The following is a 19,980-nucleotide window of genomic DNA, read 5'->3' on the forward strand; positions in this document are numbered from 1 at the left end:
TTCCATATGACGGAAGCGATATCTGTGGGCCCCTTGATTAGTAGGACACAAGAAAGCATGGTCATGCATAAATGAGTCAATATGAGATATTGAGCTTATTTGGTAAGTGTGTCTACTTAGAGATCAAGAAACATAAAGATTGATAAGAGGATGACACAGTCTATGCCTCATTGATCAATCTAGATATCAAGGATAGAGGGACTGAGTCATACAAGATAATAGCCATAGACAGTTTAGGTTGGATCTCGACTTTCTCGTCACTTAGGTAGTAATGATGCATTGCTAGATGTCACTCATTGTTTATGTATCGCAAATGTTGATTTGGATACATTGCCAACGTTACGAGAGCCTATTGGGTCACATACAAAGAACATATTAGTTTGGAGATGGGTATTTTAGCTTGACTAAAATACTAAGGATTTTAAGAATAATGGGTAAATCTAAAGTGTTTGTGTCATCTTAGTGGTGATTGGCACTAGAACTAGTGGGAGATTGTTAGTAATTAGCCCTAAGAGCCAATCATGAGATGATTAGGCCTTTTGGTTACTAATTGAGTTAGACTCAAATGAACCTACTCATTAGATTAAGTCCAATCTGAATTAGATACATTGGATTAATGGGTTAGACTCAATGGGTTCGACTTATTGGGTTATTGGATTAATGGTTAATCCAATATAATAAATCCAACCCATTAAGAGAAATACAAAGAGACAAAAGACCCTTGGTATTCATGGCATGAATATAAATAGGTTTTTGTCATTTATTTATTTTTTTTAAAAAAAAGATGAATTAGATGAGAAAAAGATGTCTCTCGAGATTCCATCTTCTTCCTCCTCCTTCCATGGTCGATTCTTAATGTTTGGCCGAATCATACTTCTTGCTAGCACAAGAAGATGGTTCTTCTCTGAAGGCTTCGTTCATGCAACGAATGAAGGATATGTTCGTGAGGATACCATAGAGGCGCGGACGCTTGAACGCGCTGAGATCTAGATCCAGAGAAAAAGGTTGCTGTCGGGATTGCGAAGGGACGCAACAAAGGTATAATCCTATCATGTAGCTTAGTATAGTTTTCAAAAAATGTTTCTTCCCTTCGCATGGATCTGCTGGAAGAGGATCTAGAACTTTTCCCCTGCGTTTCTGCGTCTTTGGGCGCGCTAGATCCTAACAGTAACCAAGTAAAACATCATTTGCCTCTTCTTTCTGTTTATTACCTTCATTTATTTTGCAAGTGTTAGTTTAAGAAAAGTTGAGAAATGTTTCATTTTATTATTTTTTAGGCTATTCAACCCCCCTTCTAGTCGGCCGCCGCGGTCCAACAAGTGATATCAGAGCCAAGGCGCTTCAGAAGGACTAACCGCTGAACGAAGCAACGAAATAATGATCGGACCAAGTATCTACCCGCCGAAGTTCGAAGGGGAATTCGCTTGCTAGAAAAAGTGAATGCAGGTATTTTTTAAAACCGATTTTGATTCAATGTTAATTATGGAATTCAATTTTGCAACACCGGAAGGTAAGGAGAAATACCACTAGACGAAAAAGGAGCAGGCCGATTACGTGGCAAACGGAAAAGCAGAGTACCATCTGCTAAGTGTTCTCCCGCCAAAAGAAGTCAACCGAATCAGTAACTACGACTCCACAAATGAACTTTGGGAGAAGTTCCTTGAGTTGCACGAAAGAACGTCCGAAGCCAAGCTCGCTAGACGAGATCTACTTCGCAATCAGCTCACCAGCTTACGACTTGGGGAAGACGAGACAGTTGCGCATCTGCACTCGAGAATTAAAGAAATCATCACCGGAATTTCGAATCTCGGAGAAAAAGTAAGTAACCAAGATTCGCTCAGGTATGCACTAAACTCTTTTCCTAGAAATACGAAATGGGCATCACTAGTATATGCCTTTTATATTTCTAAAGATTTAGAAAAAATTACTTTGGAAGAATTATTCTCGACATTTGAAGTGCACGAATCAAGATGTGCAGGTACGAAGGAGCCCAAGAACAACGTCATCCTCAAAGCATCGAGAGATGAACCTAAGTCAGAGTCTTCTCTCGATGATAAAGAAATGGTAATGATGGTAAGATGATTCAAGAATCTTTGTAAGTCTAGAAAAAACTAACCATCCGCAAAGTATAAAGAAAAAGACCATCCACTGCTACCACTGCGATGAAGAAGGGAACGTCAAGGACAACTTCCCTAAGCTAAAGAACAAGGACAAAGATAAAGGTAAGAAACCTGTCCAAAGACGCAAGGTCCTAAAGGCGACGTGGGGTGATACGTCATCCGAATTGGAAATCGAGGCTTTCTCCGAACTTGCATTAATGGCAAGTCATCAAGACGACGACTGCGAGTCAAGCTCTTCCGAAATGAGCATCGAGAGCATCGATAAAGGGGGAGCCACGTCAGAAGATAGCAGCAGTTCAGGGGGAGAAACGAATAACTAGATCTATAAGGTAAGTCAGGTACGATATCTTCCTCCCGACAAACTATTTAAGTTTATTAAATTATTAACTAAGGATTGCTGTAAATTAGAAAAAGAAATTAAGAATTTAAAAATAATATTAGCTAAATCTTGCACAATAGAAGAATTCGATAGAATTAAATTAGAAATTAAAAAATTAAAAGTAGAAAATGATAATTTAAAAGTACAAGTAAATAACTTGAAAAACCATGCATGCTCATCTAATACCAATGTTAGAAAATTTAACAATGTAAATTGGTATTTTAGGTATCATAAGGGACAAATTAGGAACATTTCAAAAAGATATGTCCCTAAGAAATTCTTAGTTAATCTAGTTGGCTGGAACCTATATTGGGTTTCGAAGTCCTGCTTAATCTAAATTTTAATCAGATTTAGCACTCTCAGTGAGAAAATTAAACAGTGAGTTTCTTTATGAGCCTTTGTCTAAGGAAGTGGTTGTTGCTCCAATAACCAAGAAAGTCTAGTGTCTTGCCACGACCTGGAAGCTAAAATATTGAAATAAAATGTTTAATTAACTTCCTGATAAAGCATTAAGGTTGAAATTTAATAATGCTTTAAAAAGTTTTTTTAACATTTTTTTTTTTAAAAAAAATTAAATTATTTTTTGCATAAGTTAAAATTTCTTCTGAAATTAGAAATTTCTGCTTAGTTTTTGTTACTTAGGAAAATTTTCAAAAATATTTTTGCAAAGTTGCCTAAGTCAAATTTTTTTAAAAATTCTCTTACTTAAAGTTTCACTTAAAAAATTTAAAATTTTCTTACTTAGAGTTTTCTTAGAAAAATTTTTTTACTTAAAGTTTACTTAGAAATTTTTTAGAGACTCTTTATGTGAAAATTATTGCAAAATTTTTCAAAGTTTTCAAAATTTTTACCCTTAGAGTTTTTTCTAGAACCCCAATTTTTATGTGATCAAAGGGGGAGAAGAAAAAGTATAAGTTTAGGGGGAGGTAGACCAATTTTTTCTCTTTTTTTTTGCACTTTATTGCTATATTAGTTAATTTACTTTTATGTCTATTTATCTTATCTTAACTTGGGTTGCTTACATCAAAAAGGGAGAGATTGTTGGAACCCCAAGGTTGTTTTGGTGTGATCAACAAGTTAAGTTAGGTCCTGTGTGTTTTTAACCTTGTGTCTAAGTGTGCAGGAGCTTGGGAGCACAGGTAGTCGAGCAGAAGACGCAACTAGCGAGAAGGACAGTACGCGGTGCGTCCGAGAGATGAGGCGTTGCGGAAGAGTACACCGGCGGACAAGAAGGAAGCGTGTGGTGGTTCCGAGGGATGAGAAGCCGGAGCGGAAGACTGCTCGGGGAGCAAGAGACGCAGCTAGTGAGAAGGTCGTCACGGGGTGCGACCGAGGGACGAAGACTGCGGATGAGTACGCTGGCGGACGAGAAGGAAGCACGCGATGATTCCGAGGAACAAGAAGCTGTAGCGGAAGCCTGCTCAAGAAGATCGGAAGTTGGGTTCGGGTGAGCCCTATTCCGGATGGCCAAGATCACCCAAGTGAGCGAATGAAGCCGGAGCAGAAGACCCGGACTGAAAAAGTCAATAATATTGACTTTCCCCATCCGGGGCGCCCGGAACTGTCGAGGGCGCCCGGAACAGTCGAGGGCGTCCGGGGCGCTCAGATCGAAAAAATATCCAGATCTCGGTCAAACCAAGATCTGTGTGTTGGGGATAAAGTTTTATCTCCCCAGGGCGCCCGTAACACATCGAAGCACCCCGACCAAGGCTATAAATACATCATTGGTCCAGAAGCTTGGTATCAACTCAGAAACTGTGTAATCCAACACTTGTGCGCCTCATTTTTAGTTAACTTCTTTCTTTTTGCACTTCACTGCTCTAAGAGGCTTTTCCGTCTAAAGAAGACAGTTAGTGCGACATATTCCTTGGATTAACAATCTCTCCGGTTGTAACCAAGTAAAACATCCTTTGCCTCTTCTTTCTGTTTATTGCCTTCATTTATTTTGGAAGTGTTAGTTTAAGAAAAGTCGAGAAAGGTTTCGTTTTATTATTTTTTAGGCTATTCAACTCTCTTTCTAGCTGGTCGTCGCGGTCCAACAAATTCTATTCCGACACAACGTGGAGTGCGCTGATTGTTTGAGCCGACATCATGCTCCAGGCGCTCGAAAGGGATTCGTGCGCCTGGAGCTTCCTATATAAGGAGGCTAACACCTGGAGTAAAGAACAACAACTTCTACTACGACTGCTCTCGTGCGCGCTGCTTCTAAGACGCTCTTACTACGCTGCGAAGCCTCTCCGACAACTAAGTGATTAAGTTTTTTATTTTATTCTTGTCGGTATTTTCATAAATTCTTGTACTTATTACGATTTATTAGTGATTATCCAACAAAAGTACTCTCACGTGCGGACCTTGAAGTAGGAGTCGTCGAAGGCTCCGAACCAAGTAAAATTGGTTTGTGTTATCGTTGTGTTTAAATTTTCTTTTTCTGTTGTTTACTCGATTTTCGAATTCTTAAACGATCGCTATTCACCCCCCTATAGTGCTTTCATGATCCAACAGCTTCCCCCAATAAGTTTTGGGGTAGCCTAAATTTATCAACAAGACATTTATCATTTCCTTTAATGTCAATTTTTACATTCGCCAACACCATTTGATTGAGGCAAGTAAGGCGTCGTTGTCTGATGGATAATAGTAGATTCTAAACAAAACTCATCAAATGTTGCACCATATTCTCCATCTCTATCGCTACAAATTATTTTAATTCGTTTATCAAGTTGATTCTCAACTTCTATTTTATAGGTTCTGAAAGCTTCTAAGGCTTCATCTTTACTTAAAAGAAAGACATAAGAGAACCTCATGCAGTCATTGATAAAAGTAATAAAATACTTTTACCTCCTCTAGTTTTGCATGAATTTTAAGTCACATAGATCACTATATTAACTTTAGAGGAGTCATTGACCTTTTCACTGAATAAAAAGGTAGTCTCATCATTTTTGCTTCCACGCACACTTCACATTTGTGTGTTTTATCCATATTGACATTTGGAAATAAATTTAACTTGACGAGACATTTAAGAGTATTATTATTGACATACCCAAGTCAATCATGCCATAAATTAAAACACTCAACAACGTAGCTGGAAGTTTTTATTTTATTACCATCAAAATCACGGTGTACAATCATTACAATCATTTTGAACAAACTCTATTCTAAGTACCCCTTACCTACAAATATACCATTCTTCGTCAGTACAAAGTTATTTAACTGGAACACTAGTCTGAAACCAACTTTAACAAGTGACGATCTAAAAACTAGGTTCTTCCTGATGTCGGGAACATGGAGCACATCAATGAGCGTTAGCTCTTTCCCAGACGTCATTTTCAGAACAATCTTCTCGAGTCTGACAATCGAGGATGTCATGCAATTGCCCATATAGAGTTTTCTTCCATTTATCAGAGTATACTTGGAGAATATCGCATTATCAAAACAGATATGATGTGTTGCTCCAGTATTGATCCACCACTGCTTCGGGTTATCCATCATCGTGTTGTCTTTAAATACGATTGCAGTGAGATCCAATTCCATGTTGTCAGAAGTTACGACCTAGTTCGCAGCATCCTTTTGACTCTTGGTTGGTTTCTTCGGGTGCCTGCAGTCTTTGGACATGTGTCCTGGCTTTCCACAGTTATAACATGTGCCCTTGAATTTCTTACCTCGAGTCTTCTTTTTGTATTGGTTCGACTTTTTGGCTTTTGGCCCAGCCAGGTTCGACATCTTGTCGACTGCTCGCTTTGTTCCTCTAGAGTCGGACATCTTTCGATTATCTTCCTTAATTCGTAGCTTTAAGATTAGGTCTTCAAGTCTCATCTCCTTTTTCTTGTGCTTCAGGTAATTTTTGAAATCCTTCCATAACGGAGGGAGTTTCTCAATTACCGCGGGTACTTTGAACAACTCGTTCAGCTTCATGCCTTCGGCATCCAGATCATGCATTATCAGTTGCATGTCTTGGACTTGAGATGTCACGCTCTTGGAATCAATCATCTTGAAATCTAAAAATCGTCCGACGATGAATTTCTTCAATCCAGCATTTTTGGTTTTGTATTTCTTTTCAAGTGATTCCCACAGAGATTTTGCCGTTTCCATCGAACAATACACGTTATACAACGTGTTATCCAATACGTTGAGAACGTAGTTGCAACATAGGAAATCTCTGTGCGTTCACGTATCGCATGCAACCTTATTATCAGACTTGCCTTCTGTAGTAGCCGGTGGGTCTTCATGTAAAAAACGTACGAGGTTTAGCATTGTCAGGTAGAACAACATCTTTTATTGCCATCGTTTGAAGTCGGTTCCATTGAACTTCTCCGATTTTTCTCCGTGTGGAATGACGGTTGAATCATCGTTGATCCCAACCATCAGTTTGCACGATTAAAAAAAAATTCGTCTTAAAATTGTTGAGATCTTTGTTTTGGTGCAATCTGAGCGCGGACAGAATGACGGTATACCATCGTTTTGGTTGAGTTGAGGTTAGAGTTAGACTCTATCTTTTTAAGATGAATTTGCCCCGCACACGGTACTTATGGAACACAACAATCGTCTCCCAAGATACAACGACTTTATCTTGCGATAGCAGCACTACAAATCGCAAGACATCCGAACCAAAGAAGACTTCTCGAACTCTCCAATACAAGTATGGAATGTAATGCTTGCTTTGCTTAGAAGGAATTGAGTAAGTGAAATGAAGATATGAGGGACTTTATTTATACTAAATGAAGGGGTATAAGAACATCTTGGTTCAATTAGATCACATTCTTTCTTAAAAGATACACTATCTTTTCATAATAAGATGCCACCCTTTATCTATTCAAAAATACTTAAATCTTTTACTTTTTCATTTATAATTTCTAATAATAAAAAGTTTGCTCTCATAAATTTTCATATAATATATAAGATATATTTATTCAAATCATCCTTTTTTTTTAATCGGTGGATAAGTTCATATTTATCTACTATAGTTTCTATATTATTTCAAGTTTTCGTGAAGTCTAAAATAATTGTAAAATAAAAACAGTATGCTAAAATTAATATAATATATTTTTATGTTTTTTTAATTAATTAGTTAACACAAATCCTAAATTCTAATAATTTTATTAAGAATTAAAAATTATATTGCTGAATGAACAAACTATATATATATATATATTCTAGTTAATTTGATTGAGTATTCCTGAGATAATCAGTTCGACTTTATAGAAGTTTTTCATTGATCATTAAGGTAAATTAGGAAGCGCGTACATCGGACAACCCAATAGCCCAGTATTCTTTGATTACAACTCCTATTTAGAGGAAAAATTCTTATAAATACGTTATAGTTAGGGATCAAACTATGAATGTCTGGATGACAATTTGAATATTCTACCATGTCATTATAAATATCTAAATGATACTAGAGTCTGCTGTGGACCAATCTATCTAGATCTGCAACTTGAATAGGTTGATCTGTTTAGGTATATTTTTAAATAAATTAACAAAATTTTAATCCAATACCTATACATTATTTGGGTAATATGACTTGACAAATCAAAATTAATGACTATAATTATAGTCTATTTAGGTTAGTATATAACAATATTTTTAATGGGCCGACTAAACCGGCTCGGAAACTATCCCATGATTCGGCCCAGAACAGGCTTGCTTGAACAGAGGACTGTAGTCATACTCATACTGCCTTTTCCCCAAATTCATCTTTGTAGTCGTCCTTTTCGTCTTCCCTTTGCTCTGGTCTCCTCGACGCATCTCCGCCTTGCTCCGCGCTTCCTTCCACCAGATCGGCCCGACAATAACCGATTCCGAAGCTTTGCGACCATGGAATTCTGTCCCGAGCACTGATCCGTTCCGCGTCGTTTACTTACCGGGCGGTCCTGTCCGCCCCTGTCGCATCCCGGCGCGTCTCCAAAAAGATGGGATCTTTGGTCCCTGGAGTCGGGTCGGGGGCCTACGACGAGGGATTCTTTGTCTGTCAGTCTCAATGAAGCTTAGGTATCAAGAACTCTAGCTTAAGAATTCTTTCTTCGGTCCTGGGGCTCCTTTCGTGCGATGGCATCGTCGCCAGTGAAGTTCTTCAGCGCTCTTCTGGTCGTTTCTTCGGTTGGATGGGTCATTTTTGTGTAAGTTACTGAGAAATTCCTTGGATACTTGAGGGATTTTTCTCTGTTTTTTTTTAAAGTTAGTTGTCTTTCTTGATAGTTAAGCACGTGGATTGGTTTTCCGCCATCAATGTATCACCATGCATCCAAGTGTGAATTTCGATGTGTGTTTTTTTTTTTTTGACTTCTTGAAGCCTTTTTCATTTGGCTTGCTACTAGTAAAAATAGGACTATATCAGCTAAATGGTGAATTGAATTAAAATTTTACAGAGATAAGCTGAAAAATTCTGATAAAGCATCCAAAGTAATGATGTGTTACCGAATAATAGTAGCTCTATTAATATATTGTAAATAAAATTTGTGACTTAATTTTGTTATGTAATATAAATCAATTTATTTTTTTTTATAGCATAACCTTAATATTAAATTATAGTTTAACAAAATATATTTAGACTACTATATTGATGATATAATTACCATAATGTAGTCAAACAAATTGAACAGAGTAAATAAAAAAAACAAAGATCAAATGGGCTAAAGTTTTATGTTAAGTAGCACTAACTAGATGCTAAGAATTTCAACTTTGTTCTCTATACTCTTGAAGGTTTCAAAAATACACTTAATACCTCCGAGTGTTCCAGAGCCAATCATCTCTTCTCTAATGAAACCTATCACTATTTTATAATGTTTCCATTCTGTTAATGTTTTAATTTTATTTTAAATTTAAAATAAGCATATAAAGGAAACCTAATTGTAACCTATTTACCCTTCCTACATTCCAATCCTCACTTCTCCTTTGATAATGCTAATGCTGCTTTGTTGAACTATCATTTGATGATCCAGCCTTCCCCACCTTAGAGCCAACTCTTTCCACCTTCTCTCAGTCATCCTCTTTCTTTCTTCTCTTCAAAAGGGAAGTAGGAAAGTCATGTTTCCCAAGTTTAAGCTATGGAAAAAAAATCTATAGACCAAAGCTTTCTAGCTTATCAAACACTAGAAAATGCACAAACTATTTCTCGGAAGCATTTTTGTTGAAGGCAAGGACTCATGCCCTTAATCCCATGGGGAGATACCATAGTCCATGTGCTTATATTGAGGGACCTCCTCTACCAACAGGCTAGGCATTTTAGGAGTGATGAAAATCCAACAGCTAGATCGATATTTTCAAATTATGATGGTCTAAGGGGGCATGGTTAAGATAGAGCTCTTCATACCTATAATCCAACATGGACAGGTGTTTGGATGCACCCATCTCAAAAGTTATCATTATGGGGATGGATAGACCTCCTCCCTTCCTTAGAGAGTATGTACTTGTCAATCAAGGAGAGATATTTGTGCTGAACAAGAATCTTTCAAAGGAATATCATTCGGTTCTCCAAGATAGTCTCGTCCTTTTCTTTTCTTTTCATTTTCTTTACTTTCTTATGCATTCTTCATTGCAAGTCTTTAGGTATTCTAACTTGTGATATTTTTTTAAAAATTTGTTTATTTACCTTGAGATATTTTTAATCCCAAAACATAAGATAAAGATGTGTTTGTTTATTTTATATATGAAATATCAATCTTTGAAGAAGGATTTTTAATCTTATTCTACTGTAATGGAGGGGTTGTTTACTTTTGCAAAGGTTTTGTCTGACTAGGACTAAGTTTTCTCTGACTGGGACTAAATTATCAGCACATAAATTGATGCAGGCATGACTGCATATGTAGGCTAAACCAGGTGGCAATGCCTACCTTCTTGATCGCAAAAGCTGTAACAGTTATCTCCAATATCTGCACATCATGATATCTGCTCCTTTAAAACTAGAGTATTCTAACATTTGGCAACCGACACTTGACCACCATACATGTGGCATGTCTTGATTGGGCGTTAAACATACTCATTTTATTGAATTTATTTTATATTTTGGTTGACCAATGATGATTTTTATAATTTTTAGTTTTCATTTATGTGATTTTAGCACTTAATAGCCAGAATATTCTACTTATTTATTAAGTCACTACTTGCATGATTGTCATTGTATTTTTCCTAATTTCTTTATATGATAATAGCACCACTGCACCTATGTTCTTTCAGATTTGCTTCCAGATTGCTGGCTTGGTTTTTGAGTCGGATTTTGAAGGCATCTGTTGGCTTACGGGTTGCTGGGTGCAATTGTCTAAGGGATGTTACCATGAAATTCCAAAAGGTATTCTTCTCTCAATATCAAAACTTGTTGTTAAGTTATGCTAATAACTTAATTTTTGGCCTATGCTCTTTGAATCATCACCATTATGAAGCCACGTTAGTTCTAATTATTGGGGTTGCCCACATGAAACTTATGTCTCTGTTCCAAGTTATTTCACTAGTAATATTCAAGTTATAATTATGTTGACAAGAAATTTTCTTTAGGCACCCTCTACGCTTATACTTTTGATGCTAATCAATTCAACTTGGGTAACTATTGGAAACTACAAATTATAACTAATCTTATCTTAAATCTTGTGCGCAAACAAAGAAGATGAGAGACAAACTAGTGGTTCTTTAGACAAAAAAAAAGAGAAAGAAAGTGAAACTGAAGATGAAGATTGTTAAATGCTTCAGCATCTCATCATTTTCTGAATGCTTCTCTCTTGTCTCATCATTGGCATTCCCTTTCTTCCTTTCTTTCTGTTTTTTTTTAAATCAACTGCTTTTTTAGGAATGGACTTCTCCCTCCTTTTTTTTTAAAAAAAATCAAGATTGCCCATTTCTTTTCTCTTGGAATTTCTTTCTTTTTCTTTTTTTTTTTGCAAACTTTTATTTCTTTCAATCCATCCATGCTTTTTTTTAAAGAAAGAAATATACTTTTAGTTAGGCCTGTTTGAACCAGGCCTAATGGGATTTGGTTACTTCTGTTTCCATTCATATGCATTCTGTCTCTCCTATTTCCAATCATGGATGGAGTCAAGATTTCTATTATAAGATTTTAGGGGATATAAGAGAATATTAAACATTTTTGAAGCCTTAGGCATGAAGATCAAGATTGCCCATTTCTTTTCTCTTGGAATTTCTTTCTTTCTTTTTCTTTTTTTTGTAAACTTTTATTTCTTTTAATCCATACATGCTCTTTTTTAAAGAAAGAAATATACTTTTAGTTAGGCCTGTTTGAACCAGGCATAATAGGATTTGGTTACTTCTGTTTCCATTCATATGCATTCTGTCTCTCCTGTTTCCAATCATGGATGGAGTCAAGATTTCTATTATAAGATTTTAGGGGCTATAAGAGAATATTAGACATTTTTGAAACCTTAGGCATGAAGGAGAAGCTTGAGCAAAGGGTTTGTAGCAAGGATATGAGGGTAGAGGGTGAGAACTTGAGGAATTGAAGGGGTTCCAGAATCCTACAAACCTTATAAGGAAGAGGAAATATAACAAATACCAAACTGGACACTTAAGAGGATAAGGCTTGGGATTTGAGATGTTGAGGATAGGAACAGTGCTCTGCAGGGAGATGGAGGCATGACTAAAGAGAAAGCATGGGACTCCTAAATGGTGCTTGTCAGGAAAAGAGGAGAGGAGATAGGTAAATGGGCTGAGAGAGGGGAGCCATTTTGCATCATGTATAGACAGCAGACCCTCCATGCATTGAAGATAGCTATATTGAAATTCAGAAAGGAGGAAGATAATCCAATGTGGAAGCCGGCTTCTCTCTGTTTCCAACCTACAGAGATATTGTGGTGTAGGAAGGAATGTTGCTTCCTAGAATTCTGAGTGCTTTGTCATTGTAACGGTAATTTGTGATGTACTCATGGCTCTACAATAGAGACGAGTGCTACTACTAGAAGGGAAAAAAGGAAAAAACATAGAAGAAAATAAGGATTATGATGGTGGACAATAGTGAAAGGTTGAAGAGGAAAGAAAATTAAGGTTTATAGAGGACAGGGAGATGAGGAGGAAAAAAGAACTATGACTTTGTCAGCAACAGAGGATGGCCATGTTGTCATACTAACTTTGCGGCCTTCCCCTTTGGTCATTGAAGAAGGAAAACCTGATTCTAAGAGTGGAGCACACTGCAATACTAAGTTGAGAAGGATAAGAAATTGTGTAGTTGTAGTTTTTAGATACAACTAATTCTATCTGAATCTAAGCATAAGAAAAGTTAGGTCTTACACTAGGTTGCAATATCGTAATCTAACATATAACTGTTGTAATTTTTGAATTTAATATATTTGCCGATCCTAAAGTTTAAACCATATTATTTATGATCTTAAAGTCTCAACACAGGAATGTTCTTGGTCTAGTCTTGGCCCAAGATCATATTGATACAAACTCATAGATATATCACAGCCCTCAACATATTTTTAAGGACCATAGGCAATGGAAACAAACATTACGTATTCTACCAGATGTATCAAATCTCTCAAGTCTTGATCAAATAAAATATCTGAGCCATTATTAATTTATTTTTCATGGATTTAAATAACCTAATGGGTCTTGACTTCAAATAAAAATGAGAATAGTAATTAAAAAAAGCAGATTTATGCATCTTTGCCTCAATTAATGAAAAATTAACTGGGTTATTTTAGTTTGATCAACAACCACATCTCTAAAAAAAAAAAGAGCAGTCCGGCGCACAAAGCTTCTGCCAATGCGGATCTTGGGGAATAATCTATTGTATGCAACTATACCCTTGATTGTAAGAGACCGTGTCTGCGATTCGAACCACACGACAACAACCTTATTGTTGTGCTAAGGCTCCCTATCTAATCACAACTCTTATAATTCATAATTTACATCTAATATCTCTTGACGAGAGGAGAAATTTTTCTCCAATTATTTCTCTCAGATCTTTTGAATCTGTTGTCACTAATCTGTCTGTTCATACTGCTCATTGGTGAGGGGGAACGATGAGCCACAAGTGACGTGTAATAGGCCATGAGCGGCAAACTTCTACTGTTTCAATCTTGAATCTGACACCACTAATTTAGGTTCATATTGCTAACATGTGATGATCTATACCCTTCAATTCTTCCAATTTCATTGAGCACTGCTGTCTTCTAATTCTGAAATCCAATTTGAATCTGCTAATGTTTCTTCACTAATTTGATATCTTTAGGTCTCCCTTTATTTTCATAGTTTCTTGATGAAATATAAATGTAAAGGAAAGTTCAAGTAAAATATCATAATTTGATTGAAATTTATTATTTTGTGAAAATAATTACTTGTTTTTGCATTTTGGAATAGTGACTAACACATAAGGGAGGTATTACCTCGGCTTTGCCGAGATTCGAACCCCATACCTCATTGTGGCAACACCTCATGCGCTAGCCACTAGACCCTCCGAGGGGACATTTTTTTTTTTTTGTTACTTTATGTTAGTTTTATTGATTGTTTTAGTTGTCATCATAATATAATTAGTTTTTTTTTCTTATGTTATCAGTCATATTTTTGTTATAATTTTTATGGTTTATGGAGGCAATCTTTCTGGAGATATGTGTTCATACTAAATATCAGGCCATGTTCAAACTAATGGCACTGCATATTTATTTTTTTATAAAATTTGTGCATACTTTATGGACAAAAGAGTTGATCCATATGATAAGCCATGAAAATTAAATGAAAAGATTTAAGGATTTTGCATGATGCAAAATTCATAAAAAGGTTTACAATAGAAAAACAGATTGTTCTGTGTCTATTTCCTTTTGATTAGTCACACTGTCTATGCTAAGCTTATTTTTTAGGGAAAGATGCCCATGGCAATGCTGAAACAGGCTTTAGTCTAATACTATTCGCAGTGGAGTTTCTAAATAGTTGGTGCTTACAACTCTATGTTTAATGCAAGTTTTCTTTATGCTATTGGCTCATTCATTTGTTGTCAGTTATTTGTGAACTTCTGTTTGTCAGTCAGTTTTTATGCATTATTTGCAATCTATAATTAACTCAGTTATTTTTTTTCAGGGTTCCATTGAATCATTATCTATTGGAGAAATTAAACTCAGTTTTCGCAAATCACTTGTCAAGCTGGGATTTGGTTTTATCTCTAGGGATCCCAAACTTCAATTGTTGATATCTGATATTGAAGTTGTAATAAGACCTTCACTGCAAAGCAAAAAGGTAAATAATGCTAGCAGGGTGGAGAAACCTCGATCTGCTGGAAGAGGGAAGTGGATGTTGCTAAGTAGCATTGCTAGATTTCTTTCGGTTTCAGTGACAGATTTCATTGTGAAGGTATGTGTTTTTTGGAAAATGAATGTCTAGTTGTACTGTAGAATTGATGTTTATTCACAATGTCACAAACTATTTTAAATAACTTTCTGTTAATAGGAATTAATGAAGCCATAAAGGTTTAATTGCTTCTAGGACTTGAGTGAAATTCTCCTGGAAAAGAGCATTATTTTCCTTTTACGCTGTATTTACTTAGAGAGATGGAGAAAGAGGGGTCTGAAAATAGAGGGAAAAGAAAGAAAGGGGAAAATAAATCACATTATGCTATGGAAATGATGTAATGCAGGAAACATACCAATCCTGTGTTGGTGATTGGTTGGTGTCCCTTTACTCTCCCATTTTTTGCATATTTATCTATTCTTTGTGCCCTATTTTTGGGCAACAAAAGCTGATAATAAGTAGTCTTTTTTTTTGTTATTCTCTCTGTCCAAGTAAACAACCGGACTTGTTATTTTCCTGTTGTTTCCTTCATTTTCTGTTTCTTTATTTTAAGTCAACAATTTGTTTTTTTTCCATTCTCAACTAGGTGTCAAAGCAGATAATGTAGGCTCTTTTATATTTTTTGGAAAATCTTTCTAGTTTTAATTTTCCTTTTCATAAAAAGGGAGAGATGTTCGTCAAAATGTGTTTCATAGTAAATTTTCAAAAATATGCAATATATATATGGAGAATGGAGTAAAAAGAATGGCGGCAAATGATTTTCGTACTGTTCTTTTCATTTTCCAGATTAAATTTTCCAGGTAGCAAATTCACTAGATTTTACTGTTAGACTTTCTCTTTCACTTCATCCTCTCCACACCATGAATATCCTCAGCATTTCCTGTACCACTCTTTATCAGTATCTTCCACTACAATCCCTTTGTTGTAGATGCTTCATGCTTCTCAACTAGGTGCTAAAGCTGATAATGTAGGCTCTTTAGTTTTTTTTTTGGAGGAAATCTTTCTAGTTTTAATTTTCCTTTTCATAAAAAGGAGAAATGCTCATCAAGATGTGTTTGATAGTAAATTTTCAAAAATATGTAGTATATATATGGAGAGTGGAGTAAAAAAAATGGTAGCAAATGATTTTCTTACTGTTCTTTCCATTTTCCAGAGTAAATTTTCCAGAAGCAAATTCACTAGATTTTACTGTTGGACTTTCTCTTTCCCTTCATCCCCTCCACACCATCAATATCTGTACCACTCTTTATGGGTATCTTCCACTACAATCCCTTTGTTGTAGATGCTTCATGCTAGTCACAAACCGTTCATTCACTAGCTAGTTGGAATAAGCCACTCCACAACAACAAACATTGGTGTGAGATTTTTCATCTTAGCCTCCAGTTATTAGATTCTTCCGCCCCTTAGATTTGGCATATGTGGCAACATGTAAGGGATGCTGTGATCGGACTCTTGATTGGTACCTTCTTCACCTTGTCCATTTGCTTCAAGCGGTAAAATGATCTTTCCCATAGCAGGCCAAACTCCACTACTTCCTTTCCTTTCTGGTGACTAAAGGTTATCATTGCGCCCAAGAAGTCACTTCTTTGGCTGTAAGATTTCAATACGTTAAAGCACAAAAAGGAGAGAGGCGGTAGGAAACCAGCGAGAACCAACACATGAGAGGGGGTTTTTTTTTTGAGTGCCACCCATGGTCCCCTATGCTCATGACTGCCAAGCTCAAGTGTCAACCTGGAAAACCAAGACCAAGCCCATTTTAACAAGGGACATCTATACATTTTGGAAAAAAAGTAGGTTTAGTATAAAAATGGAGAGACTAGAAAAGGTTGGATTGGGAAAAAAAAAAGTTACAACATTTGAAAAGATAAGCCAAATTTGAGAAAAGAAAATTACAGATTCTAGAAAAATGGGGGTGGCTACGGTTTAAAAGGAATAAATATAGACCTGAAGTATTATAATTCACCATTTACATCTCAAGTTTACACATTGCTGATTCATTGTTTCACCCTCAATTTTCATCCTCCATTAACTTTTGATACATTGTGTGCTTGATTTAAGGTGAGATTATTTCAGTTTTCTCTTCCATCTTCTCTATTTTCTTGAAGTCAGTATCAGATGTTGTTTTTCCCTTTCTTCTGACATCTCTTTTTCTTGGGGTAAAATAAGATAACCAAAAATTTAATTTGCACTTCTCCTCTTTGAAAGTAAATGCTGGAATTCTAATATCATCACTCTTGATAGTGCAATCTCAATAGATATATTAGTCATTGTTCCCTTCTAGTATCTTCTTTTTTGCCTTATCTAAAGTAAAGGTCAAGATTTAATCTGCTCTCCTTTTAACATTTTCTCCTTGTATCTTAAATTAATATCATATTTTGCCATGTGATTTCAACATATTTTTATGTCGAAGACTAGATATTAAAATCCTAACTGTAATCTGTCTTTTGTTTTTTTTTAATTCACGATTTCTCCATATTCTCAAACTTTAGTTTTCCATAAAATTTGTGGTTGGAGGGGTATTTATGAATGAAGATTATACTTAACCTTTATTACTTTGACTTGGATATGAGTGTTTTGACACAAGTGTGGATGTAAATATTTGTCACAATTATTTTTAAAATTTTGTACAAAAGGTGAATAGGATATTGAGTGTCCCTTGGAGTGTTGTTGCTTGACTGTCGGTATTCAACATGGATAGGGGTAGATGAAGTGTTTAACTACCAGATGCTGCAATAATATTGTGTTTTTATCGAGTGATGTAGGGTTTGTTTGTTTTGCAGAAAATAATTTCTATGGGTAACATGTTTTCCTAGGAAAATTTTCACAAAGGAAACTTTTATTGGGAACCATTTTTCCCCTTGTTTGGTGGTACATGACAAAACATTCTAGCCTCTTAAACCCATAAAGTTGTCCCATCCTTGCAGTGCCACAACCTCAAACTTTTCTTTGTCACCCTAGAATGCTTCCTTGCTGCCAATCTTGGTCATAATGCGACTGCTGAGCCTCCCATCTTAAATGTGCTTATTTTGGCCCTTAAATGCACTCAGGCAACCAACACTATGGGTGTCTTGAGCAAGAACAACTATCCCTCGTTGTTGAAGCAATTCCTAGTGTTGATCGTTAAGGAAATGATGTCGTAGATGCCATCCTTTTTGGGGTGTTGCCATTCCTCTGTGGGAGATGCCACCAACTCTTTAGGTGTCACCAATCCCCCATGGGAGTTATGACCGATCAACAGATGTACCATCAATGCTCCACGAGTTGAGGAACTGATGCTGGAGATGTTGCTGACATCCGTGGGAGCTAGGAGGTGTTGTCATGGCACCAATGCTCAATGGGAGTTGTTGCATTTGGTTGATGAGTGTTCATGGGAGAAGATGTGAATGGCGGAAAGTATCTGGCACTGACGGCTTGTGGCATGAGGTAGACAGGCAAGAGGGAAGTAAAATAGAGGGAGAAAGGAAATGAGAGAGATCAAGTAGGTTTTGGCAAAGTGATTCCATTCATTTTGAGCTAAAGTTACACACAGAGAAAACCCTCTTCTTGTCCATTGACAGTTGGCTATGAATTTATGGTGCTCCAAACAGTGGAAAATGAAGAAAAAGTTTTCCAGAAAAAGATTTTTCGAGAAACAAATGGACCCTTTACCAGTCTTGTTTTCTATTTGTAGGATGTTCCAGTTTCATCATGATCTTTAGATTAAATATTTATACGGGCCTTAGAAACTTAGAATATCTAAGTTTAGTCTTGTATGGATAATATAGTCTTTAGGTGACAAATGAGTGTAGCTGTCCCTCTTTGTTGGAAGATCTAATTTTGTCTAAATTTAGGTGTATTAGATTATTCATTTAACTATTATTAGAGTAAGTAGCAGTTTCATCATAAGATAGTTCAGCTTAGAAGTTGAATACATTGCTTCATTACTGGAAATGCTTCTGCATGCACAACATTGACATCAACATTAACCAGCCTTGTTAATTACAACTATTTAGGGTCAGATCGCTTTCATTAATCATATCCCTCAATTGAATCTACCACATTCACCAATTGAATTTATATTGCTGTTCAATCATGAAGATGATTTTTCATTGACTTTGTGTCCTACATGAAGTTACTTACTAGAAACTAATGGTAAAGTTTTGCTAGAATTTATATATTTCGTTGATACAAACAGGTTTCTTATTTTTTTCTTAAAATTTTTATTTATTTTTGTCCATATAGGGGGGCTAATATGGTTTTGTGGTTCTGATTTTCAAATGGTATAGGTGCCAAAAGCAATCATTGAAGTCAAAGAACTTAAGTTGGACATTTCTAGAGAAGAACCAAATCAGATTCTTCGTGTGAAATTGCACCTTGTACCATTTATGATTCATTTAGGTGATCCATTTCTCAGTGTTGATAATACTTTAACTTCTAATCAAAAGGAATGTTTGCAAGATGAACAATCATTTTCTTCTGTTATGGAGAAGAACTCTTTTGTATGTGAGGACTTGTCAGTGGCTTGTGATTTTGGTCACGACAGGTATGTCCTACTTTAAGCAAGTTATTCGCCTTTGTCAGTTACCTAATTTATCTGGTATATAGGTTACTCAATATTAACTTGATTTTAACACTGACAGTCTATGATAAATAAACACACTGTTACAGTCCAATTCCTATTCTTTTATGTTTCATGAGTTGTAGAGCTGCTTGCTGTGAACTTTAGATTTCTAGGCTAAACATGCGACTTAAAAAACATTACATTAACATATGCCAGTTCCAAAATAAGTTGTTATATAACTATGTTACAAAGTTTACCTAGGATATTTTGAAGATACCAAATATCGTACACTTGTTCTTCAAAATATTTGTGAATATTAACATTCTATAATGAAAACCAACACTCAATCGTGTGATAAACACAGGACTCATATTTGTGTGTTTGACATAGGGAGAAAGGTATCAAAGTCAGCGATCTGGACATGGTATGTGGAGATGTTTCAGTTAATGTTAATGAAGATCTCTTTAAAAGGAAAGATAAAAATCTGGAACTGCCATATGACACTGCAACTGAGGGTGCTACATCAGCTATGATTTCCGAAATATCTGAAAAACACAAGTCCACCCCTTCCACAAAGAGGCATATTTTTGCTTTTCCTGAAAAGGTTTGCATCTTCTGAAGGGATTATCATTTTTACTTTTGTGTAATATGCCTCTGAAGGGATTATTTTCTTTTAAGTACCTTTTTTACTATATCAATGTTTACCTATCTCCGTTATCATCAAA

The 19,980-nt window shown here is 35.9% G+C and overlaps 1 protein-coding gene across 1 annotated transcript in view; it reads left to right on the top strand.

Annotated features, from left to right (window-relative positions):
- The first annotated feature begins 8,176 nt into the window (after positions 1-8,176).
- The window catches only part of LOC122005628 (protein SABRE-like), a 67,856-nt gene continuing 56,052 nt past the window's right edge, over positions 8,177-19,980 (top strand). Inside the window, 5 exon segments of the mRNA XM_042560739.1 lie at positions 8,177-8,609; positions 10,666-10,777; positions 14,509-14,778; positions 18,981-19,237; positions 19,646-19,859. Coding sequence (XP_042416673.1) covers positions 8,539-8,609; positions 10,666-10,777; positions 14,509-14,778; positions 18,981-19,237; positions 19,646-19,859 — 924 coding nt within the window. The 5' untranslated portion in view covers positions 8,177-8,538.

This window comes from Zingiber officinale, chromosome 7B (assembly GCF_018446385.1).
Source record: "Zingiber officinale cultivar Zhangliang chromosome 7B, Zo_v1.1, whole genome shotgun sequence".
Classification (NCBI taxonomy): Eukaryota; Viridiplantae; Streptophyta; class Magnoliopsida; order Zingiberales; family Zingiberaceae; genus Zingiber; species Zingiber officinale.